The sequence below is a fragment of the Akebia trifoliata genome, chromosome 1 (assembly GCF_017979445.1).
Source record: "Akebia trifoliata isolate Shusen 1 chromosome 1, ASM1797944v1, whole genome shotgun sequence".
Classification (NCBI taxonomy): Eukaryota; Viridiplantae; Streptophyta; class Magnoliopsida; order Ranunculales; family Lardizabalaceae; genus Akebia; species Akebia trifoliata.
The window spans coordinates 25,751,771-25,777,735 of NC_141375.1; the positions used below are offsets into that span (position 1 = coordinate 25,751,771).

The 25,965-nt window shown below is 37.0% G+C and overlaps 2 protein-coding genes across 4 annotated transcripts; both read left to right on the forward strand.

Annotated features, from left to right (window-relative positions):
• The first annotated feature begins 3,385 nt into the window (after nt 1–3,385).
• On the forward strand, nt 3,386–7,927 carry LOC147411244 (transcriptional regulator ATRX-like protein). Of its 3 annotated transcripts, none has more exons than XM_086446422.1 (4): nt 3,386–3,651; nt 4,783–6,240; nt 6,364–6,438; nt 6,689–7,927. In XM_086446422.1, exons 1-3 carry the CDS (start codon nt 3,577–3,579, stop codon nt 6,427–6,429), a joined length of 1,599 nt encoding a protein of 532 aa, XP_086302548.1. In that variant the 5' UTR covers nt 3,386–3,576; the 3' UTR covers nt 6,430–6,438; nt 6,689–7,927. The 3 variants fall into 3 exon arrangements, with proteins under 3 accessions (XP_086302548.1, XP_086302558.1, XP_086302540.1); XM_086446432.1 differs by having other exon boundaries at nt 6,771–7,926; XM_086446414.1 differs by lacking the exon at nt 6,689–7,927 and having other exon boundaries at nt 6,364–6,632.
• Nucleotides 7,928–22,849: 14,922 nt separating this feature from the next.
• LOC147411245 (uncharacterized) lies at nt 22,850–24,941 on the forward strand. Its single transcript, XM_086431940.1, has 3 exons — nt 22,850–23,667; nt 23,751–24,355; nt 24,447–24,941. Exons 1-3 carry the CDS (start codon nt 23,142–23,144, stop codon nt 24,939–24,941), a joined length of 1,626 nt encoding a protein of 541 aa, XP_086288066.1. The 5' UTR covers nt 22,850–23,141.
• The last annotated feature ends 1,024 nt before the right edge of the window (nt 24,942–25,965 follow it).

Here is a 25,965-nt window from a genome sequence, read left to right on the forward strand (position 1 = left end):
CATCAAAATACAATTGTAAGGACACAAAGTTATAGATCACAAGTGAACTTTGCCACCAACATTGAAATAATGGAGATTGAAATTAGAGAAGATTTGATACCCACAATTCATCCTGAGTTGGATGTGTATTTAGTCTGATCAGTTAGTAGAGAAGTCGAGCCAGGGCTTGAATTTTGTGGCCCAATTAGAACCAGATCCTTATAGCCCGGTCCAAACCCGACCCACAGTAGCCGCACCATCGCCGATCGTTCTATCGAGTAGGGTTGTCAATAGATCAGATTAGACCTAAAATCTGATCCGTTTTGATAACTTCGGGTTTGGATAAATGTTTTGGATTCCGATAAGGATCCGATCTGACATCTTATTGGACCGAGTCTAGATCAACCATGTCCTAATTCGACAAGGACCCGATTCGATAATAGGTTAGAAAATATATAATTATATTATATATTTGTTGAAATTTGTATTATTTACTTAGATTTTGTATACAAAAATCGAATTTGCCTCGATCGGATTGTTAATGGATTGGACTTGGATCTTAATATTGAGACCCAATAAAGCCTGATCCGATACTTATCAAACTAGTTCTAGATTTGATACGATCCTTATTGGTTTGTACCAAATTGACATCAATCTAATCCGGACCCGATCCATTGACAATCCTGCGGTCTAATGTGGGTCGGATAATATTTCTACCTAGGTTGGACCAAACTTGCTAACTTCTACAGGTCAAGTCAATTGAAAAAAAACTCAATTTTGTAAAAACCAATTGACTCGCCCAATTCAACTAGTTTGGACTGGTGACTTGGTCGGGTTTGTGAAATGGTCGACTCAATTTTTTGGTGATTTTTAACATACCCCTCCACAATTTGATGACTATTTGAGTTGCCCCTTGTGTTTTGAAATTGATGACACGGCTCTTTACCTAAGTTCTATTCTTGTAAATTAATGGAAAATAATCTAATTTAGTAAAATTTTAATTGTTTGACCCACATGGATTGCCACATTGGAGAAATAACACTACAACACTCTAAAATTCATGCCCAAACCTAATCAAAACATAAAAAATAAAACAGAAAAATGTACTTATTTTTGGCTTGATCCATATAACTCTTAAATTTCAATTCAAAACCAATAATGCAAAAGTATCTCTTAAATTTCAAATTCAATTCCAATGATAAAAAATTATCTTTTTAATTTTTTTAAATTTTAAAATATTTACATGTAGACACACCATTTTCGCACTCATCTGATTAATCAACTTGTCAACTAGATTGTGATGGTTTCCAATGATGGATGAATATTTCAATATTTTTTATTTGTTACTAAATATATTTCAGAAATTTAGATGAGGTATCTCAAGCAAACAAAATTTTAGAAACTACGCTACGCTAGAAAAATATGACCCAAAAAACATAGAAATCGTCACTTTGAGACAAAAAGAAATTTTATGAGAAAAATCATTAAAAAATGATCAAATTATCAAAATACCCATGACATCAAAATACTATGCTTAGGAAAATCCTTTCGAACACATAAAATAGCAAATAAAAACCAAATAAACTGTTTTGCCAATTTTCATAAAATTATAAAAAATGATCAAATTATCAATATACCAATGGTCATAGGATCCACGACTACTTCACGCAAAAAACCCATAAATGACACAAACTGATATTCCCATTGAATTCCTTATGAAAAATCGATTTCAAAACATCCAAAAACATGAAAAAACGACTTCGAAACACAAAAGCCCTCTTTGAGGGCAAAACGATAAATTTTCAACCCTAAAAATTCAAAAATTTGAAATTAATAATTAAAATATTAATGAACGTAAAGTGAAACCTTAATAAATTAAATTTAAAATTTTAAATAAATAAAATCAATTAATTAAGCTCACAGGCCAAATTTTAAGTGGTGGCCCACTTATTCAAGTGGAGTCCACCTGATATTTATTACAAGACCCCTCCATTTGGGGTCCGAAAGAATTAAAATATAATCAGGGTTTTTTTTTTTAAATTAAAAAAATATTCTTTCATTGTACGTAAGAATAGAAACCCTAATTAACATTATCTTAAAGGACTTGTCAAACTGAAAGACTCCCAAAAAACTCTATAAATAAATAGCCTCCACAACCCAATTTCGAAAGTCAAGAGAAACCCTATGAAAGAAAGGTCAGAAACACTCCCCAACCTTCTCAAAATCCTAAATCTGAATCCCCAACCCCCTACCTAATATCAAAATCCCAGTTATTGCTAAAAAAATTCAGAAACCCTCAAAAAATACTCAGAAACCTTATAAAAAAATCAGAAAATGCTCAGATCTAAGAGGAAAATACCCCAATTTGGAGATCGGAAGCAAATCTAGTGATAGAGAAAAAGTAGGAAAACTCACACGAGGACACTTTTCGCCAGCTTTGAGAGAACCCGTTATCACAATCACTCAGGTAAAAAGTAATTTTTATTTATTTATTATTTTTTTAGGTCATTTTTTTAGCAATGTAATTTTTGAGAAAGTAGAGATCGACGTTTAACGGGCGGGGTTGGTGGCTAACACCTTCCAACCCCGTAACATGATCCCAGGACTCGTTCTTTTTGTAAATCAATATTTTTATCTATTTAGAGTCAATATTCGGTTCATATACCATAATACTAGTTGTCGACTCTCAAACTCAAAAAAGCGGATCCACAATCCGCGGATCGAAGGCACTTTTACTACATTCTTATAAAAAAATCTTATTACTTATCCCTACTGCATTGGATCATGTTTTTTAAGTAGAGCAATTAGATTTTGGGAAGCAACCCCAAAAACTTAATTAATATCTCATTTTTGGTCCAATCGATTTGACCAACTAGTCCGACCAGTTTGGATCGATTCGATCAGTCACACAGGTTAATGCTGGTCCAATTTTTAAAACATTGTTTCTACCGACTCTATACCTAAATTGAAACACACACCCACCCGATTTCTTACCCAAATCCAAATTTTTACCTAAGTTTTAGGTGAATAACCATACTCGATTTCTTAACTAATTCTTGGGTCATCAAAATTTTACTCTCGTCTAAATTTTTTTTACTTTAATAACAAAATTATATAATAAAAAACTAATTATTTACATATATTTATATATAGAATATGAAATTATACTTTTGTTATCGCGTAAATGGATAATCGGGTAGGATGACTTACATTCATACTTGACACTACAAATTTTTTGGGTAAACAAGTATCGGGTAATATTACCCAAATTCTTGATCAGGTAGAAAAACCATGCCCATATCCAATTTATTCGGGTCGGATGAGTCGGGTAGATGGGTATTATCCGACCCATTGCCAGTCGTAACCGTGGTGCTCATTTTTTCCTCATTTGGGTTTTTTGTTGCTCCACAGATTTTCGTTAGAAAGAGGCTGCTTGCTCTGTTATCAACTATGGCTAACTGCAATTCTCGACTCATTCGTTCCTATTCGCTTTTTAATTGCTAATTCTTTTTCACCCTTTATTTGTTTTGTTTTGCTATTGGGTTTTTTTTTTTTTTTTTTTTGAATTTTGTTGTTGCAGGTAACAAAGCCTAATCCATGGCTGCGGGTACTTCTTCCTCCAGAAAGAAATCCTCTTCTCGCAAGAAGAAACCCACTAAGAATTCCTCTGAGGTCTTCTCTCTCTCTCTCTCTCTCCCTCTCTATATATCTTAATCGATCTCTATATATTTGATGTTTCAATTATGTTTTAGGGTTTTTTTCGTATTTTTTCCAATAAGATTTTAATAGAAGGGAAAGAGGTATTCAAAGATTCGTGCAAATTTAGAGGTTGATATTACCTACTTAAGCATGTCTTCCTCTTTAATAATTCATCGTATTTTAGGTTGTTTAAATTTTTTTTTTTTTTATATTTATTTTTCGAATTAAGACCTTGTTTGAATTCTATAACATTGAGAATTAGGTTCTTTGGTAATGCAAAATTGAAAATTGTGTTTGAATTTGGGTTCTCTGTATATATCTCTATGCATATTGGTTGTTTCCGTGACGAAAAGTAGAAGTTGGAAGGGAAATAAATTCTTTAACATTGAGATCGAGATTACCTACTAGAAGAATAAATTATCTTGTCCCCTTTTCCATCTGTTGGGGGTTGTGGCATCATTGACGTTTTGGGCGAAGATCACGAGAGCATCGTTGACGTTTTGGGTCTTTTATTCCATTGGAGTTAAGTTTTTATTGAAGCAAAAGGGATCTTTTTTTGAGGATTTCTTGGGGAGATGGGACTGGGTTTGTAATTGTTTGGGTAGCTCTTTAGTCTTGCTTCTCTTGTTCTTTCCTGTTTCTTGTACTCTTTTCTTCGTGTTCGTCATCTCGACCTCCCCCATTTTTAATAAAGCTTTTTCATTCATAAAAAAGAAGAAGAAATAATCCCATTTTAGGTTGTTTAATCCTTCTTTGAGAATTGCCACCTTGTTTGAATTCTATAACATTGAGAATTATGCCCCGTGACAATGAAAAATTGAAAATGTGTTTGAATTTGAATTCTCTGTATGTATCTCTATGTATGTTGGTTGTTTAGGTGAGGAGGAATAATAGAAGTAGGAAGGGAAATAAATTCTGTAACATTGAGATCGAGATCACCTAGTTAAGCATCTCTTCTTCTTGAATAACCAATCTCATTTTAGGTTGTTTAATCTTTATTTGCAAATTGCGTCATTGAGAATTAGGTTCTGTGGCAATGAAAAATTGAAAATGTGTCTAAATTTGGGTTCTCTGTATATATCTCTATGTATATTGGTTGTTTAGGTGAGGAGGAAAAGTAGTAGTAGGAAGGGAAATAAATCTAAGAAGCGTCGCCGTGATGTTTCTGTTTCATATTTGGATGAAGATTCAAGGACTGAGGATTCAGTATCATTTTCATCTTCTGATTCAGAGGATTATAGGCGTGGAAGGACTCGTTCACGTACTCGAGGGAATACAAAGGGAAGTGTGAAGAGGGTTCGAAGAAGCTCATCGAGTCATAAAGACAAAAGGGAGTCACCCCGTAGGAAGAAGAGAAAAGTGTCGAAGAGAAATGATGGGTCTGAGCAGAGGAAGAAAATCCAAAAGAGGAAACGTGGTAACGGACGCTCACAAAGACATGTGAGTGTGGATTCTATGAGTAGTGATTCGCGTAGTTGTTCAACCTGTCGGAGTGGGAGTAGTGGTGGGGGGAGTGAATTTGAAAGGACAAGGGGAAGGTATGAAGGAAGAGAGAAGGGTAAGAGAAGTTTGGGTAAGAGGATTGGTGAAAAGGACAGGTCTAGGAGTCATTCTCCGTGCAATGAATGCAACAATGATAGTAGTTATGAGGGTAAGGAGAGATTGACGAGTGAGAATTATTCGAGACGTCTTAGATCAGTTCTTATGGTTGCAAAGGAATCTGAGGAAGAAGAAGGAAGATATCAGAGTAAGGATGAGAACAAGGCTGAGATTATCCAAGCATATGATGACTGCCCATCCTGCAGAAGCAATGATAGTTATGAGAAGAGACGGGTAGACGATTGGACGGTTGAAGAAGCTTATTCTTCCAAAATTAGGGAAACCCAATTTGTTCATAGTGGCAAGGATGATTCTATCATTCAATGTGGTGATGATGCTCCTATCAAAGATGTTATTGGGTCAACCAAGGTGGGAAATAAAAGTCATCCAATGGAGGGGGATGACTTGGAGTTAGTTTTAAGACAAAAGGCTTTGGAAAATCTTAGAAAGTTCCGTGGGGGACTCCATACAAACACAAAAGCTTCTAGTGATGAGAAAGGTGTGAGTGATAGTGGTGTGAACCGACTATCTACTGCAAAGATGGAATCCATCGGAATTGAATCCCACAAGGAAGCACATAGTAGATTAACGGGAACAAAGCAAATTGTAGCCAAGGACATGGGATATGTTGGTATTCCAACGATGGAGAGAAAGTCTGATACTTCTTCGCAAAATAATAGTCAGAGTACGGAGGGGAACACTGGTGCTATTAATACTAGGTCTGTGCAGGGTACTTCAACATTTGGGCAAGAATCTTCTTGTGATCCCTCTATTCTAAATAAAGCACCCATATCAAAGGACTCTCCTAAGGGAAAGTTGTTGGAGACTAGAAATATTCCTGATAAAAGTGTTGCTGAGACACCTGACACTAATGGCTCAAATGAACCAAGGAATGAAGTTGAAGGGGGCTCAAACTTTAAGCAGAAGACAATGTCTGTGATGCGCGGTGGTGAAATGGTGCAGGTGAGATTTCTCTTCTTTTCTCAATTATTGGGATCTATTTTATCTATAAATATCGAATATTTGAATAGTTCGGATACTATAGCAAGCTTGAACATCTGGATTGATGTCATATGTGTGTGGCAGGTGAGTTACAAGGTTTACATTCCAAATAAAGCCCCAGCTTTGGCAAGGAGACAACTTCAGCGGTGAAGTGTGTATGTGAGTTCTTGTGAACAAGTTGGAATATGGCTTGTGAAAGTTCTAAATCACTGATAAAAGTTCAATTTGCTTAATTTCTAATGTCCCATGAAAAAGGGTGTCCTGTTGTTTCATCTTTCCGTACTGTAGTTTGTTTGAATGAAACATCAAACTTTAGTAGTAATTTAGCTTCTTGTTGATTGCTTATTATTTTCTATGGTATTATTATTACCTTGGTTACTTCACCATGCTTTCTATTGAACGAATGTAGAGAGTGCATTTCGTTCCTTTGGAAGCAAGGAAGCGATTCAAATTGTATCCTAAATGAACATTTTTCTTAAATCCATCTCCAGTGCAATGCTCGGAAACTGGCTCAGTCAGCACTCATTAGTAAGTTTTCTCTGCAAATCAACACTTGTTCGTTTGTTTGTTTGTTATGCATTTATCGATAAGAAATATGTTCCATAATTTGACCACGTCTAGTAATTGTTCTGCTTTACTAATATAATGAAGAGTGTTTATTATCTGTGATTGACTCCACATCAAAACTGCTGATTGTGCCTTGAGCTTTGCCATTAATATTTTCCTATGACAGACTAGTCCAATTTACTTAGGTCCTCGGTTTGCTTGTAAACACACTCTTTTCATTTTAGTTTTCGTAAGAAAATTTTGATATGTTACTGAAGTTAAAAGGGTAGAAAGAAAAACAGAAAGGACCCATTAGTTTGAATGTTGGAAGCAGCAGATTTTGTTATTATTTTTCTTTTATAGGTACCATGCTTATATCTCAAATGGTTGAAGTTGGCTGTGTTTTATTCCAAGAGTTGTGCGTTTTGGCTCTATCGACTCACCCTCTCTCTTTTTTTCTTCTGAAAAGCAAGCTAGTCAGGGGTTGGTAATTAGTGGGTGAAGGTGGATTATGAACCCAAGTCATGGTATCAAGTATCAACACACAGGCTTAACAAACTTAGCAACCTGACACCCTTCAAATCCACTCACTTGGTATAAACAATGAAGCAAATACATGACACTTAGCTTTCTCTCCTGTTTAGTTCAAGTAAAGCTTTCCCCCAATACAGTATGGGAAAGTCTCGAGTTGCATGGTAAGCCCGTGTCATATGGTTCTGTGGTTTACTATTTGGGGAGTGGATGCAGTTGGGAACTTACTTTTTGTCCTAGTGGAGCCGTCTATGATTTATTGAGAAAGTACATGGAATCTTGATGCTGTACCGGGTGTTCGTTTTTTTATTTTTATTTATTTATGAAAATTACACAGGTGTTCGGTATTGTTTGAGCAAAGTTGGAATGATTTGATGATAGACCATGTCCCTCAGAGTCTCAGACACTCAAAACATTTGACTATCTTCGCTTCAAAAGTAGCTGGTACTTCTATACAAGAAGTCAGGCATAGCAAAGTGGTAAGACCTTGTGAGGTTCGAGGGGTTTGAACCTAAGACCTTGGGAGTAAATGCTTACTGTTAACCGCTAACCCCACCAAGCGAAAAAAAAAAAAATAGAAAAAAGAAAAAGGAAAAAAGAAAAAAGAAAAAGTGGCATGGCTAATGAAACCTCAGTTGTATCATATGGGTTGATTGACGTAGATGGAATAGTGAACAAATTAGAAAAGATAGAAGTGGAAATTAACTCATTCATACAAATGTAGTACTAGGCATTAGGTTGAATAGGTGATAAACTAAGGCCTTGCTTGGTATCCCGTAAAAGACATTAAAATGTAAAATTGTGCATTTCCTGTTTTTTGCGGTTGTTTGCAATTGTAGTGCTTGGTAGACTCGTTATCCCTTCATCAAACTTTGCAGTTGCTTGGTTGCGCATTTAACGCAAAAAATTGTAAAAAAAAAAACGTTTTAACATTTTTTAAAACTATTCAATAATCTAACACTTAAAAATCCCAAAAAAGTCTATATATGGATTTTTTATAATTATTATCATATTTATTAAGGTTTTCTCATAAAAATATTGATTTTGGCGCATAACCTTGAAAATTAAAATAATTTTCCTACAATTTCGGCGACATATCTCTTTATACCTGCGAATGTCACATGTTTCCAAGAATATATTAATCGTCCATCTATAATTTAAACCATGCAATAACATTACATGCTTCAGAATACAACTAACCCATCACATGCATAATCCAAAATGCCTAATTGTCATGATCAAATGTTTTTTTAGGTTATTGTACAATTGGTTAAAGGATTATGGCATGGTCTGTATGGCCTTCCGTTTGGGCTAGCAATGTTTTGGGACTGAAATATAGACTACAAATGTGTGTGGATGTTCATGGTGGATTACGAAGGAAAAGTATAGTTGTATAGCCCAAGATGCAGTTGGACTCAATTCTCCTTTTAATACTGGCATTGACAAACCAATAATTCAAATAGTATCATGTTAAAGCATTTCAAACTTAATATTTTGATAGAACCACCATTTCTTGGCCATATTTATTGGATCTGATTAGTTTCTTAAAGTACCCCAACTGAAATACTTAGTTGTGCTTTGTTTTACTAATTCTCCATTGCCCATTATACTCATGACAGAACCCCACCATGTCTCAGCTGTTTTCATGTGTGTTTTTGAAATTGAAAACTAGTATGGGTCTGAAATAAGAGTTGGGTTTGAAGTAAGAAAACCTCAAAGCTACTAATGGGTTTTTACTGCTAACATCAAGGTATGGTGATGCAAAGAACAACTAAAAAAAGGTGGAAAAATAGATCTAAACCCCATCCACAAGAAAGTTATGCAAATTGTCTTGGATTATACCCAGACATATCAAAATGAATTTGAAACAGAAGTTGGTGAAGAAAAATAGAAGAAAACAAGAAAATAATTGAAAAACAGAGCTTGATCAAGATCTGATTTTGAAGATTCAATGTCATTTTGATTTCAAATCAGGGTTTCAACATGTTTTTGATTGTTTTGATCTAAATCTAATTCTAGATCCTCACCTTGGTATTAAATTGCAACCCTTGTTATTTGAGGGAAGGAGATGAACCAGTGGGGGACACGAGGGACATTTGATGTGGAGGTGCGTGCATGCCCGTAGATGTATTTTCTCCGAGATACGAGTAAAATGTATCTACGGATATGCACACGCCACCATGTCAAGATGTCCCCTGCTGAGGTCACTCCAGCATGACTCATATATATATATACACACACACACACATACGTAGAGATCATCTAGGACATGCAAACGTATCTCGGAATGAGCTGATTTTTGGTGAGGTAGATCGTCTAACCGTAGAGATCATCCTCACCAAAAATCAGTCCATTCCAAAACTTCTAACCCATATAGGACAAAGCATGTTGGGCAAATTGTTGGGTAAATGGTAGGGTGTTGAACATTTCCCATATATATATATGGAACTGATCAAGGGACATATGTAAAACAATGTAACATTAATAAAATTTCAAAATATGGGTTAGAAGTTTCAGATTGAGGTGATTTTTTGTGAGGGTGATCACTATGATGGGAAGATCATCCGAAAAAAAAAATCAGTCTAATCTGAAACTTCTAACTACATTAAAAGTGATTTAAAATGTGGACCATCGATTTTTTGTCAATTATTTGTAAATCACTTTTGATGAATTTAGAAGTTTCAGATTGAACTGACTTTTTGTGAGGATGATCTTCTCATCATAGTGACTATCCTCGCAAAAAATCAGTTCAATCCAAAACCTCTAACCTATATTTTGAAATACCATTGTTTTTACATATGTCCCATGACCCATCCCATATATATATATATATTGGTGAGGATGATCTCTACGGTGAGGAGATCATCTTCACCAAAAATCAGCCCATTCCAAAACTTCTAACCCCATGTTTACAAGTTGAAAAATCGTGGATCATCCATTTTTGTAAATCATTTTTGATGGGGTTAGAAGTTTTGAAATGGGCCGATTTTTGGTGATGATGATCTCCTCACCGTAGAGATCATTCTCACCAAAAGCAATCCATTCCAAAACTTCTAACCCATGTTTTAGAAAAATGTTTTGCCAAAATGTTTGTTGCTGAACATTTCCCTATATATATATGGGTCCCGTTCAGCAACAAACATTTTGGTAAAACATTTTTTAAAACATGGGTTAGAGATCTTGGAATGGGCTGATTTTTGGTGAGGATGATATTTACGGTGAGGAGATCATCCTCACCAAAAATCAGCCCATTCCAAAACTTCTAGCCCCAGTTTACAAGTTGAAAAATCGTGGACCGTCCATTTTTTGTTAGCCATTTTTGATGGGGTTAGAAGTTTTGGAATGGGCTGATTTTTGGTGATGATGATCTCCTCGCCGTAGAGATCATCCTCACCAAAAATCAGCCCATTCCAAGACCTCTAATCTATGCTCTGAAAAATGTTTTGCCAAAATGTTTGTTGTTGAACATTTCCCTATATATATATATATATATATATATATATAGAGTCACGTTCCGTATATCCCTATTACGACTCACATTGCGACACACCGTTTTGTCTTATATGAGCAAAAATGTTTGGAATGGGCTGATTTTTTGTGAGGATGATCTCTATGGTGAGGAGATCATCCTTGCCAAAAATCAGCTCATTATGAAACTTCTAGACCGTCCAATTTTTGTTGAAAAATTATAGACCGTCCAATTTTTGTAAATCAATTTTGATGGGGTCAGAAGTTTTGGAATGGGATCATTTTTTGCTAGGATGATCCCCTCATCATAGAGATCATCCTCACAAAAAATCAGCCTATTCCAAATATTTTTACCCATATAAGACAAAACGGTGTGTCGCAATGTGAGTCGTAATAACGCTGTCCTATATATATATATATATATATATATATATATATATATATATATATATATATGAGAGCGAGCGAGAGAGAGAGCTTCTTCACGTTCATTCGACTATTGACTTTTGACTATTGAGACTGAGGAGGGTTCTATGGAGGTGCTTAGACGAACAGTAGAGTTTTTCAGGAGTTTTATTATTGCAAAAGATTTCGTTGAAATCCTCATCTTTTACTTCATTTTTTCATTGGGCCACACGGTAAATATACAACAAAGCACCCAAAATTCGCGATCCATGATAAAACTTTACCATTCCCACGTTTTATGTTCTTTTCCGTCGATAGATACGAAGGAAAAATCAATTGGAATCATTAAATCAAATGCAAAGAAAGTTGACCATAGTCCCAATTGGAAGGAATGTGCTACTTAAAAACTTACAAAACAAAGAATGGGAGAAAAAAAGTGGATAGCGTTGATGGATGTGAACCATTGCCACGACATGACAGGAACACAACCCAACATGACCCATTGCCACCCTTATTTTTGTGAGAGAAAATTAACGGGTTTTTTTTTTTTTGAGTAAGAACTTGAAGATTATGGCATTTATGTCATTTTCTTATCGGCCTATAAGAGAAGGCCAAGTTCAAGGGAGCATGTCATCAGTTTAAAAACGTGGAAAGATGGTCTTAATCCCTTAAACCATGCTGACGTCAAAATGGTAACTCGAATGCCAATAGAGTGGGGGAGCTCAGGACTCTCAATGAGTCATGCTTTGACCCGACTCGGCCTATCAAGTATTGAGTGTGTTACTAGTCCCGTTTAGTAATACCAGGCTGGCACATATTTTTATTTTGTATAACCTGCTAGAGCTAGGGTGTCAATGGGTCGGGTTTTGGTTGGGTTCCTGAATCATAACCATTATATTTCTTTCAATTTCAGTTTTGACTCTAAAATAAGTGGACCATAAGGAAAACCTATGAAAAACACAGGTACTTTTCTAATTTTCAAGAATTGAATAATTTTTTTTTTCCTTTAAAGAATTAACATGTTTTGTTCAATGAATCAATTTAATTATAATTTGTTCCACTAAAATTATGTGTTCACGATTTGTTTTGTTTAAAAAAACATAAAATTAAAATTCATCATCTCTGCAAGTGATAAAGTTTTAGAAGAGATGATCCATTTTAAGCACCAATGCCTAGTTTATATAAAAAAAATTGAAGAACTTTATATAATATGTATTAATTTTAAAATGTAGAAACACCCTAAATCACGTGTGGCCTAAAAATGAATGAAAATAAAACGGTTCCAGGCATCCACGGGATAGAACCTAACGATTATGGTTTCTATCGGATTGATTCCATTTTAAATCCAACTCTAATCGGTTCCTATTCCAATTAAATAGGTACTCATTTATAGCAATATTTATCTATCTATATAATAAAACACAACTGAATTGTTACGGTTGTTTGACACAAATCTTTGTGTGGGATCCACTTTAACACTTTATTATTTATTTATTTTACCCCATCAACTTTATTTTCACTCCTTTAATTTTATTATATGTTTTCTATTAATCTTTTTTATTTTTTTTTTATTTTTACTTTTATCCCTTTTACCCACCCAAAAAACTATATTATTATAGGCCCACTTTATTTTCTCTACATTTCACCACCCATAACTTCATTATATTTTCTCTTTTACCCTTTTAACCCATTTGATTATTTTTCATCTTTTACCCATTAAATCTTAAACTAATTTTGTGTTGTTCATGAGTCGTGTTAAGATTGCCACCCTTACACCAATTTTATATTTTTCGTTTTTACACCCTTAATCCTAGAGGATGCACACAACCCGTGCCTACGACACTGGTGAACTCTAATATATGATAAAATACAACTGTGAATTCCATTCAACTATAGTTTTGCTGGAGATTAAAGTTGTGGGGTCCACATCATCCTACTTTATTGTCTTTCATCTTTAATCTCTATTGGTCCGAATAGAATCGGGCGCAACCCGACCTAGTGACAACCCAAATATAGCAGATTGATAGATTCCTTGGAATAATCCTTAACACCCACATCGAAAAATTAAATAAAAGGCAAAGATCTTTCCTAATTTAAATCGCCTTTCCTTATCCTAAAAAATCTAATCTTATATTTATTTATTAATCATTGCAAGATAATCTTATATCCTTATTACAAATAAGTAAACTAAATTATTAACATAATCATAAGGGATTTATAAATAGTGAAAGAGCCCTATTGATCTTATTCAATTAGAAAAACAAAACTGTTCTTTACTTGAAGAAGATGAGCTCCTCTACCAAAACAACTTACTTCTTCCTTCTTCTTTTGTTCCTACCTCTCTTCAGTCATCACTTCGTTGATGGTGACGCAAATTTTGTGGAACAAATGTGCAAGCAAACAATTGCACCGGTCCTGTGCCAGACGTGTCTGACACCCGACCCACATGCCAACACATCAGACTTAAAAGGGTTAATCGCAATCTTAGCAATTTGTGGGATTAACGAGCTTAGATTCTTGTTGGACTATTTTAATTATTTAGAACTACATTCGCTAGATGGCGGATTGAGAGTCTCAATTCTTGGTTGTTTCCCACAATTTGGCCCAATGAACCAACATATCATGAATGGTACTACAATGTTGTATTGTGATGATTATGTTAGTGCCAAGCAAGAAGTGAGGACAGCTGAGGGATTGATGCTTAAGTGTCTCGACAAATTTAGACGGTATCCAGTGGTGAGGCTTCCACCTAAAATCCCGGAGAAAGTGCTTGAGTTTCAAGGGTTTTGCAATATAATTACAGATCTGATTAGCACTCTTGGTTAATTAATTCTTGTGTTCTGTATTTGTTTTTCTTTTTCTTTTTTACTTATATCCTGATTGTGATAGTTGTTCAGTTGTTGTTAAGATGTTTTAATGTCAATAAATTAATGTTCATGGATCTACCTATACTAGTTAAAAAGGGGTGGGGTGAGAGTTGTACAAGGTGAAATCATTGGCTTCCCAATCTTTTTTTTTTAATATTTACCAAAAGAGCCATATCTATTTTAGTATTTATTTATGCCAAAAAGGATACCCATTGTAAGGTCAAGTTTGTATTTTACTTTTTTAGCAAAGGCCATGGTTTTTTATGTGCCAATAATTTTTACAAATACTCGGTCGATTTAATAAAACATTCATTAAGGACATGGTTTTAAAACTCGTTTTGACATCTCGTCTCGTTCATGAATGAGACTCGTCTCAGACGAGTTTTCTGATACATTTGAGTGGTTTCATTCAACAATGACAAAAATGAATCGTGATTTTAAATCTCGTCTGATATGTTTGACTTGTCTATTTGTTTCGTTGGTGGACAATACTGAGACATATTGGATGAGTCGTCTCGGTCTCATATGAGAATTAAACCATGATTGAGCAACCCTTATCATTTATCAGACCAAGGTTGGGATGCAAAAAAGGTTATTCAAATTACTTGAGGTGTGTGTTGGCATGGTGAAAAATCAGTTGGTAAATGTTCTATTTTAGGGTAAATTAAATTACCATTTTGTGAGCCGAATTTGATGAAATTGCAATTCTGGCTACCTATTCATTTGAATTCCCAAAACGTGAACTTGCGAGATCATAGGTTTTTCAAGTGTCTGTCTCTCAGATTTAAAGTGACAATTTCGTTGGTTTTTTTAATCTACACAAGTGACGATCTCACTCTGTGAGATTGTCACTTTAAAACCTACAAGATTGCCACTTTAAATTGCGAGATCATTGATTTTCACGTTCACGTTTTGGTAATTAAAATGAATAGTGACCTAGAATCAGAATTTAGTCAAAGTTGATCATGTTTTGGTAAAAATTCCTCATTTTTATTTTATAGAAAAATGTAGGTGTATAATTATGCATTTTCATTGATAATTTTCTGTCCATACAAATATTTTCTGTTCCAAACCCATATAAAATGTTTTTTAATTAAGCAAGGAAATAACTTTTTGATTAAAAATTCAATTTTAGAGTCACAATCCAAAATGGCGTTCCATTCTACTATCACACACCCCTTTAATAGAGGAGTAACAATTTTGTAACTCAACATAACAAGGTAACTCAAAAACTCATGGACGTGACAAGTGAACCATAGATTTTTTGCCTCGAGATACATCTGCACATATTTTATGGGGATATGCATTTGTGTATCCCAAGGGGGAAAAATCTACAATTCTTGCAGGGAACATATCAGATTGAGTTACAAAATCATTACACTCAATAGGAGTGTTATCACTTGTCATGCACATGCCCTTAAAAAGATTTTTCTTTTTTGGAAGAGTCGTGATAATCGGACTTCCCATGTGGCATACTCAAAATACTCTACTGATGTGACATGTGCTAGAATCATAGGGCCTGTGTGGATTGATTTTTCTAAGTACTTCTGACTTTTGCAGGGAGTTAGAAGCACTTTAAAAGTGTTTGGATAAATAACTCATGGAAAAAACTACTTTACTGTGGAGTCATTTTAGTGCTTTTTTATGGAGTACCGATGGTGCTACTCTTTAAATTACTCTTGTGTGGAACCACAAAACATTGTCAAAATGATGGGATTGGAACAAGTATGCCTCTCATAAATTTTGAAAATTACAAATCTACCCTCAAAAAGGCAATTGGAATAATATTATATTATTATCCATTGATATGGTGGTAGCTTTTTGGTGTAACATTTGGGACAAGTATACCCCTCATAAATTTTGAAAATTACAAGCATACCCTCAAAAATGCAATTGCAATAATACTATATTACAATCCATTGATGTGGTAGTAGCTTTTTGGTCTAGCATTTGGGACAAGTATGCCCCTCATAAATTTTGAAAATTATAAGCATATCCTCAAAAATGCAATTAAATAATATTTTATTATTATCCATTGATGTGGTGGTAACCTTTTAGTGTAGCATTTGAATTTTGATTTCTACCTCTCCCAATTACTCACTCAATGATTTATCCATGAGCATTCCAACCATAGTTGAAATTTTCTTATTGCAAGATTGATGTGAATAATTGCACACAAATTTACTATCTACTGATGTGGTGAAAGTTTCTTCATATTTTAGTGATTATATATATTTGCTCACAATATCTTCTATTTGTTTATAATTGTTGGGTGTTTATAGTAGTTTTTATGGATAAAAACAATAACTTTTATTTCTTTTGAAGAATAATTTGTTGAGTCATAATGTTAAAAATAGTAACTGATACTTATAAGGGTATTTTGATCATTTTAACAGAATTCAAAATAGTTTCCAAACACAAAACTTTATCAAAAGTACTTCTGACAGTACTTTTCAGAATCTGTATCCAAACACACAACAATTATCCACCTACTCTAGACAGTACTTCAAAAAGTACTTATGAAAGTACTTATGTTCTAAGTGCTTCTGGCTCCTGTATCCACATGAGCCCATAGATTTTTTGCCTCGGGATACAATCTGCACATCCTCATAAATATTTGCAATTTTTATCCCGAGGCAAAAAAATCTATGGTTCTAGCACATGCCACATCAAGAGAGTATTTTGAGCATGCCACCTGGGGGAGTTAGAAAATCATTACTCTTTTTGATAATTTAAGAGTGGAGTAGAAGAATTCTAAGTCAAAATTTAGATCTCACAAATGCCCCCAATCTTTATATTTAAAAATAATATAATCATGGTCATTTTGATCAAAAATCAAGAAAATTGTAACTCACAACCCCATTATCACTTAGATTACTTTTTTTAAAATTATAAAAACATCTTTTTTACTATGTAATTTAAAAAATATTTTAAAATGAAAATGATGTTAATAGTAAATTAATAATGGGGCCAAGTTCTATTGACTCATGAAGAATGACTCAAGAGAAAACACATAATCATGTGAACACAAAATCCAATGATCGAGATTTATACATATCCCCATGGCACAAATATAAAAAATTCTCATCTCAAGGATAAATCTCAACCGTTCGGGATCATGTGTTTTTCCATTGCTACGCATTTAGGTCATTTTCTTATTAATCTATAAGAGAAGCCCAAATATTCACCAAAATGGGGAGAGTTGGGTCTTAATCGCTTAAAACCATGCAACAACAAAATGGTAACTCGGATGCCAATATAGTTAGGGACTTAGGACTGTCAATGAGTCAGGCTTTGATTCGACTCGGGTTGACAAGTATCGAGTTGAAGCCATTATTAGTCTTGTTCCATGTTAGCAATTTTTATACACGGCAAAAATTTGATATGTGAAAATTTTGAGTTTTATTTGATTTTGGATTGCAATTTCAGTCAAACATTCGTTAAATAGGAAATACGTGGCATATATTTTAAAACATGGTATCCTCCTTGGTAGAGGATCAGGACCCAGTTCATTAGATAGACCATAGGACAGGCCCAACTCAGGTTTTCCAACCATACCCGATAGGACTAATCCTTGACCACATGCACTGACTCACTGAACACATCATTAATCTAGAATGCATGGCATACATATAATAAATTAGAATTCAAAAACTAATTAATTCCTCCTACACTTTGGTAATCGAGCAAATAATTAAGATGATTTAATTATCAATCTAAAAACCTTTGTATCAAATTGCAAACCTTGTTATTCGAGGGAAGGAGATGAACAAGCAGATAGATATATATATATATATATATATATATATATATAGGGAAATGTTCAGCACCCTAAGTTTTACCACACATTTTAACAAACGTTTTTTGTCCTACATGGGTTATAAGTTTTGGAATGGGCTGATTTTTGGTGAGGATGATCTCTATGATTAGAAGATCATCCTCCCCAAAAATCAGCCCATTCCGAAATGTTTAGTCCCATGTTTACACGTTGAAAAATCGTGGACCGTCCATTTTTTGTAAACCATTTTATGGGGTTAGAAGTTTTGGAGTGGGCTGATTTTTGGTGAGGATGATCTTACACCGAGGAGATCATCCTCACCAAAAATCAGCCCACTCCAAAACTTCTAACCCATGTAAGACAAAACACGTTTGTTAAAGTGTGTGGTAAAACTTAGGGTGCTGAACGGGACCATATATATATATATAATATATATATATATGGGTTAGAAGTTTAGATTTAAGCCAATTTTTTGTGAGGATGATCTCTATGATGAGAAGATCATCCTAAAGAAATATCTGTCCAATCTGAAACTTCTAACCCTATCAAAAGTGATTTAGAATGTGGATCATCAATTTTTTACCAATAATTTGTAAACCTCTTTTGATAGACTTCAAAATTTCAGATTGAGCTGATTTTTTGTGAAGATGATCTTTTCATTATAGAGACCATCCTAAAAAAAATCAGCTCAATCCAAAATCTCTAACTCATATTTTGAAAAACCATTGTTTTTTACATATGTCTATATATAAAAATGTTTTGAAAAACCATTGTTTTTTACATAGTTACATATCTCTAACTCATATTTAGAAAAACCCTATTACGACTCATATTGCGACACACCATTTTGTCTTATATGGGCAAAAATGTTTGGAATGGGCTGATTTTTTGTGATGATGATCTCTATGATGAGGAGATCATCCTTGCCAAAAATCAGCTCATTATGAAACTTCTAGACCGTCCAATTTTTGTTGAAAAATTATAGACCGTCCAATTTTTGTAAATCAATTTTGATGGGGTTAGAAGTTTTGGATTTGGATGATTTTTTGCCAGGATGATCCTCTCATCACAGAGATCATCCTCACAAAAAATCAGCCCATTCCAAACATTTTTTCCTATATAAGACAAAATGGTGTGTCGCAATATGAGTCGTAATAGGGGTCGTAATAACGCTGTTCATATATATATAGGGTAGCGTTCAATGGCTAACTTTTTGGCAAAACATTTTTCAAAACGTGAGTTAGAAGTTTTGGAATGGGCTGATTTTTGGTGATGATGATCTCCTCACCGTAGAGATCATCCTCACCAAAAATCAGCCTATTCCAAAACTTCTAACTCATGTTTTGAAAAATGTTTTGCCAAAAAGTTTACTAAAAAGTTTGCCATTGAACGTGACCCATTTATATATTAATGTTGGAGTGACCTCAATGGGGGATATCTTGACGTGATGGTGCGTGCATGTCTGTAGATGCATTTATTCGAAATACAAGTAAAATGCATCTATGGATATGTGCACACCACTACGTCAAAGTGCCCCATGCTGAGGTCATTCCTACATGACTTATATATATGAGAGAGAGAGAGAGAGAGTACCTTCTTCATGTTCGTTCAACTATTGAGACTGAGGTGAGACGATCGAGCTGTTTAGACAAATTGTAAAGTTTTTCAGGAATTTTCTTATTGCAAAAGATTTTGTTGAAATCCTCATCTTTTACTTCATTTTTTGGTTGGGCCCACACAGTAAATGTACAACAAAGCACCCAAAATTCACGATCCATGATAAAACTTTACCATTCCCATGTTTTATGTTCTTTTCCGCCGATACCAAGGAAAAATCAATTGGAATGATTAAATGAAATGCAAAGAAAGCTGACTACAGTCCCAATTGGAGGGCATGTGCTACTTATAAACTTATAAAAGAAAGAATGGGAGACTTAAAAGAAAGAATGGAACACAACCTAACGCGACCCATTGCCACCCTAACTTTTGTGAGAGAAAATTATGGCATTTATGTCATTTTCTTATCGGTCTATAAGGAGAAGGCCAAGTTCAAGGGAGTATGCCATCAGTTTCAAAACATGGGGATATATAAAATATTCACCAAAACGTGGAATACGGGTCTTAATCCCTGAAACCATGCCAACATCAAAATGGTAACTCGAATGCCAATATAGCTGGGGGGCCTAGGACTCTCAATGAGTCAGACTTTGACCCGACTCGGCCTGTCAAGTATTGAGTATGTTACAAGTCCCGTTTAGTAATTGGGCTGACTAGGCTGGTACATATTTTAATTTTATATAACTTATTAGAACTTGGGGTGTCAATGGGTCGGGTTTTGATTGGGTTTTTGAACCATAATCATTATATTTATTTCAATTTAAGTTTTTCTTAATTCAATTTTGGCTCTAAAATAAGTGAACCGGAAGCAAAACCTCTGAAAAAACACAAGTACCCATCAATTCCAATTTTCAAGAATTAAATAGAAAAAAATATTTAAAATATTTATAAAGTTCTTCTTTTTTCCTTCCTAGAATTAACATGTTATGTTCAATGAATTAATTTAATTATAATGTGTTTCACTAAAACTACGTGTTAAAGATTTGTTTTATTTAAAAAAATAAAATAAAATTCATCTTCTCTTCAAGTAATAAAGTTTTAGAAGAGATGATTCATTTTAAGCACCAATGCCTAGTTTATATAAAAAATTGAAAAACTTTATATAATATTCTTTAATTTTAAAATGTAGGAAAACCCTAAATCACATATGGTACAAAAAGAAATGACAAAATAAAATAGTTCCGGGTATCCATGGGATAGAGCCTAACGGTTATTTTTATCGATTCGATTCCATTTTAGACCCAACTCTAATCGGTTTTGATTTCGATTAGATAAGTACTCATTTATAATTATATTTATCTATTTATACAATAAAACACAACTAAGTTGCTACGGTTGTTTGACACAAATCTTTGCGAGGAATCCACTTTAACATTTTATTATTTTTTTTCTTTACCCCCTCAACTTTATTTTCACTCCTCTAACTTTATTATATGTCTTCTATTAACTTTTATTTATTTATTTATTATTTTTATCTCCTTTACCCACCCAAAAAATAATATTATTGTGGGCCCACTTTATTTTCTCTCCACTTTACCCCCCATAACTTCATTATATTTCATTTTTTATCATTTTAATTTATTTATTATTTTTCATCTTTTATTCCTTAAATCTTAAAATTAGTTTTGTGTTGTTTATGAATCATGTTAAGATTGCCACCCCTACACTAATTTTATTTATTTTTTACTTTTACTCCTTTAATCTGAGAGGATGCCCACAACCCGTGCCTACGACATGGGTGAACTCTAGTATATGATAAAACACAACTATGAATTCTACTCAACTACAATTTTGTTGGAGATTAAAGTTGTAGGGTCCATATCATCTCATTTTATTGTCTTTCACCTTCAGCCCCTATAGGTCTGAATAGAATGATGCGCGACCCGGCCCATTGACATCCCAAATATAGTAGATTGATAGATTCCTTGTAATAATCCTTAACACCCACACCACACTGAAAAATTAAATAAAAGGCAAAGATATTTCCTAATATAAAGCGCCTTTCCTTATCCCAAAAAATCTTATCTTATATTTATTCATAAGATAATCTTATATCCTCATTACAAATAAGTAAACTAAATTATTAACATAATCATAAGGGATTTATAAATTGTGAAAGAGCCCCATTGATTTTATTCAATTAGAAAAAACTCAAGTGTTCTTTACTTGAAGAACATGAGCTCCTCTACTAAAACAAATTACTTCTTCCTTCTCCTTCTGTTCCTACCTCTCTTCACTCATCACTTTGTCGATGGTGATGCAAATTTTGTCGAACAAACGTGCAAGCAAACAATTGCACCGGTCCTATGCCAGACGTGTCTGACACCCGACCCACATGCCAACACATCAGACTTAAAAGGGTTAATCGCAATCTTAGCAACTTGTGGGATTAACGATCTTAAATTCTTGTTGGACTATTTTAATTATTTAGAACTAAATTCGCTAGATGGCGGATTGAGAGTCTCAATTCTTGGTTGTTTCCCACAATTTGGCCCAATGAACCAACATATCATGAATGGTACTACAATGTTGTGTAGATGCACGAAATGGCACTACACTTTCCTTCTCTTTAAGCTCGGGGGGACCTGCAAAACAACCCACTCCGACGATCAAGTTAGCCAAATTGATCAGTGTAATGTGCTTAGAGAAGAAGAATTCGAACCTCTTTTACTCATAATCTTCTTCCTTATATAGGTGTTCGACTTGTTTGTTTTCTGTGCCACCCCTTGAGGTGACTTGGGGTAGTTTGCTTACTCCCTGACATGTCAGCTGCTGGAGTTGTTGCAACTGCCCCATCACTTCTGAGAAAGTCAGATTTGTTCTGACATGACGTGGGTGGTTAGAACTGGCTGTCTATTGCAGGCTTATCTGTCATACCGACCTACGAGCTGATGGCACAGCTCCGAGATTGGAATACATGCATTCGTCGGAGTTAGTAAACCGAGCAATAGTCTTTGTCCGACCTCAAAATCATTATCCTTGGCCCTTTATCCGAGCCACGTGTCGGCGCTCAAGAATTTCCCCCCACAATACCCCCTCCCGAGGGCTCGGGCAGCATGATCGGGTACTCGGGAATATTAATAACGAAAACTGACACGTGGGTGCCTCTTATTGGGTCTTAGCTAAGATTAATGGTATCTTTATGGCGAATCGTTACTTAGCCTTTTCACTTTTCGAGGGCGGCGGTCGGTTGGGCTATCATCGCAGTTCGCGCCCTGTCTGTTGATTTAAACGGCGCAATTATTGCGTGGTGTACACGTGGCGCCCGGGGAATGGCTCGATTCGCGTGCAATGGGGCGAACGGTCATATCGGGTTTCTCAGCGTTATTTAATACCCTATCATAACCCCTCTGAGAAACCCTGTCCGTTGATCCTAAGTGCATATCTCGAGGTTCTCCTTATCTATAAATATCCCATTTACCTCTTATTTTCATTTTCACTTTCGCTCTCCCTGTTGTTACTCTGCCCGTTTGCCCCCTCGCGCACTTCCTGTCTTTGCCAGTGCCTCCGCCGCGCCTTCGCCGCGCCATCCAGTCATCAGCTACTCTGTAACCAGCTCCCTTCGAAGAGGAAATTGAAGAAAAGGTAACAGAGTCAAGGCCACCCCTCTCCTCTAGTTTTTCCTTTCATTCCTCTGTCACCCCACCCTCATGGCCAAGGGGAAATCTTATTCCCCTGGCTGCCCTCCATTGGAGGTGGTTAGGGGCACCTTTGGTGTCCCTGCCAATGTCGGCCTGTCCTATGTGGACGAGGCCACGCAGCTCAGGGAAGGCCCTCCAGGTACCACGGTGGTATACTGGGGGCAATTTAGAGCAGGCCTCCGAGTCCCTTTGAGTAGGCTGACTCGGGAGGTTCTGAATTTTTACCGGAGGGCACCTGGGCAGATGAGCGGAAATTTCTTCCGACTTATTAGTGCCTTCGAGCATATGAACCATAGGCTGGAGGACGGCCTCCAGCTAGGGCTCTGGGATATCAGGGCCCAATTCGTTCTGAAGAAGTGCCCGAATAGGCCGGGCTTCTTCTATCTATCGAAGAGGAGAGGGAAGCCTTCCTTGGTCGAGTTACCTGACTCGGACAAGGAGTGGTTTTTGTTCCCCATTCAGTTGTCTGGTCAGTGGGAGTACGCCCAAGATGACGAGCTTCCCTCCCTGGCCTATTCCTTCTTCAACACCCATGGTGAGTGCTACTAAAAGTTTCTCCTCTTGTTCTCTTTTATTCTCTTGCCTAGAGACTAACTATGCGTCGCCCGACCTATGCAGGCCCGGCCAAAGACAAGTTTCCGGGAGACTCCGTGGTGATCACCCACCTCTTCTCCAACCCCGACTTGTACAATCAAGTTACGGCCTTTCTACCTCCGTCAATCCGCCCAGCAGAAATGGCACTGCAATCCAAGCGTCCCCCACCAGTCCTAGCCTCCGACTCTGAGGAGGAGGAAGTTGCTGTGGTTCCCCCAGCAATACCAACTGCAACTCCCGGGGTAAGACATGCCGATCCCGAGGAGGAAGAAGAGGAAGACCATCAACCTCTTCTAAAGAGGTTGAGGAGGGGGCCCCGTCCTCCAGTCCCGGTGCTCCAACTGCCCCCTCCTCAAGTTCAAGAGGAGACCTGCCATCCAGCTGAGCCATCGCAGGCGTCCTCGGCTGGATCGGTGCAGAGGGGGGTCGTGCCTCCTACCCCCTGGGTAGTTCAACCCTCAGTCAGGGGCAGGCCGGTGTCGGACAAAGACTCGGCCTTGTCCGACCCGGCCATAGCAAGGGCAATCTTCGATGCTTCCGCGCTACCGCGGGACGTGGAGAAAGTCCGCAAGAGTTTTGCCGGTGATTCGGCAAAATTCTCGAACGAAGCGTTCCGAGCTTTGGCGGTGGTGAGCTTTTATCCTAGCCTTTTATTTTCCTTGGTTCGAATCCTATTTCCAGTTTGTCCCTCCATCTAAACTCTTTTCTTTTCCTTACCAGGTGCAACACGCCGTGGCCAAGCTCGTGGAATCCTGCGACGCTTCCGTGGACAGCCTTAGGTCCACGGAAGGTCGCCTCCTTCAGCTACAGGCTGAAAAGGATGCGGCTGCGGCCAATTCCCAGAAACTCCAATCAAGCTTGGATAGCGCACTATCCGAGTTGGAGCAGAATAAAGACAAGCTAGCTCTGGCGGAGGGGAAGATTTCTTCCCTAGAAGAACTGGTGAAGGCGAAGGAGGTAGAGCAGGAGAGAGCACTCCAAGATCAGCTCAACTCCCTCCAAGCCCAGCTGGATTCTTCGGAGGAGGCCTGGGAGACGGCTTATAATAAGCTGAAGGCGAAGCTAAGGAAAGCCGAGGCCGCTGCAAAGAGGCCGGAGGTGACCCCGGAAGCCATACCAACTGCTGCTCCCGAGCCAATGCCTGAAGCCCCAGCTGCACCAGTGGACATCCAAGCTCCCGATGAAGCCGAAGCTACGCCTGCCGCGGATGTCTAATTTTTCTCTCCTTCTTTTCTTGTAGCACAATTTTGTAACTTTTTATGTAATTCAAATGGAAATATATATGAATAGATATTTTTCTGAAATTTTTGTGTCCTTTGCTGTTCTGCATTCTTTTTTTTTTTGTTTATCATATTGAGGTCTATTGCTTAGGAAACAAGTGAAATAATTACCTATACCTAGCTCCTTAGGTTCGATCATAGGATTTTTCCATGGATTTAACGCTAGCAAAGAACCGAAGCTCCGATTCCGAACTAGACTCCATAGTTTATCTTGGCTTCCGTATAGGAGCTAAGGCTTTTCCTTCAAACCGACTCCCCAGTTGGGCTCGGCTCCTATGGAGGGGCCGAGGCTTTTCCTTAAACCAACTCCCCAGTTGGGCTTGGTCCCCGTGGTGGGACCAAGGCTTTCCTCCGAACCAACTCCTCAGTTGGGCTCGGCTCCTATGGAGGGGCCGAGGCTTTTCCTTGTCCAACTCCTCAGTTGGGCTTGGTCCCCGTGGTGGGACCAAGGCTTTCTTCCGAACCAACTCCTCAGTTGGGCTCGGCTCCTGTGGAGGGGCCGAGGCTTTTCCTTAGACCAACTCCCCAGTTGGGCTTGGTCCCCGTGGTGGGACCAAGGCTTTCTTCCGAACCAACCCCTCGTTGGGCTCGGCTCCTATGGAGGGGCCGAGGCTTTTCCTTAGACCAACTCCCCAGTTGGGCTTGGTCCCCGTGGTGGGACCAAGGCTTTTCCTCCAAACCAACCCCTCGGTTGGGCTCGGCTCCTATGGAGGGGCCGAGGCTTTTCCTTAGACCAACTCCCCAGTTGGGCTTGGTCCCCGTGGTGGGACCAAGGCTTTTCCTCCAAACCAACCCCTCGGTTGGGCTCGGCTCCTATGGAGGGGCCGAGGCTTTTCCTTAGACCAACTCCCCAGTTGGGCTTGGTCCCCGTGGTGGGACCAAGGCTTTCCTCCGAACCAACTCCTCAGTTGGGCTCGGCTCCTATGGAGGGGCCGAGGCTTTTCCTTGTCCAACTCCTC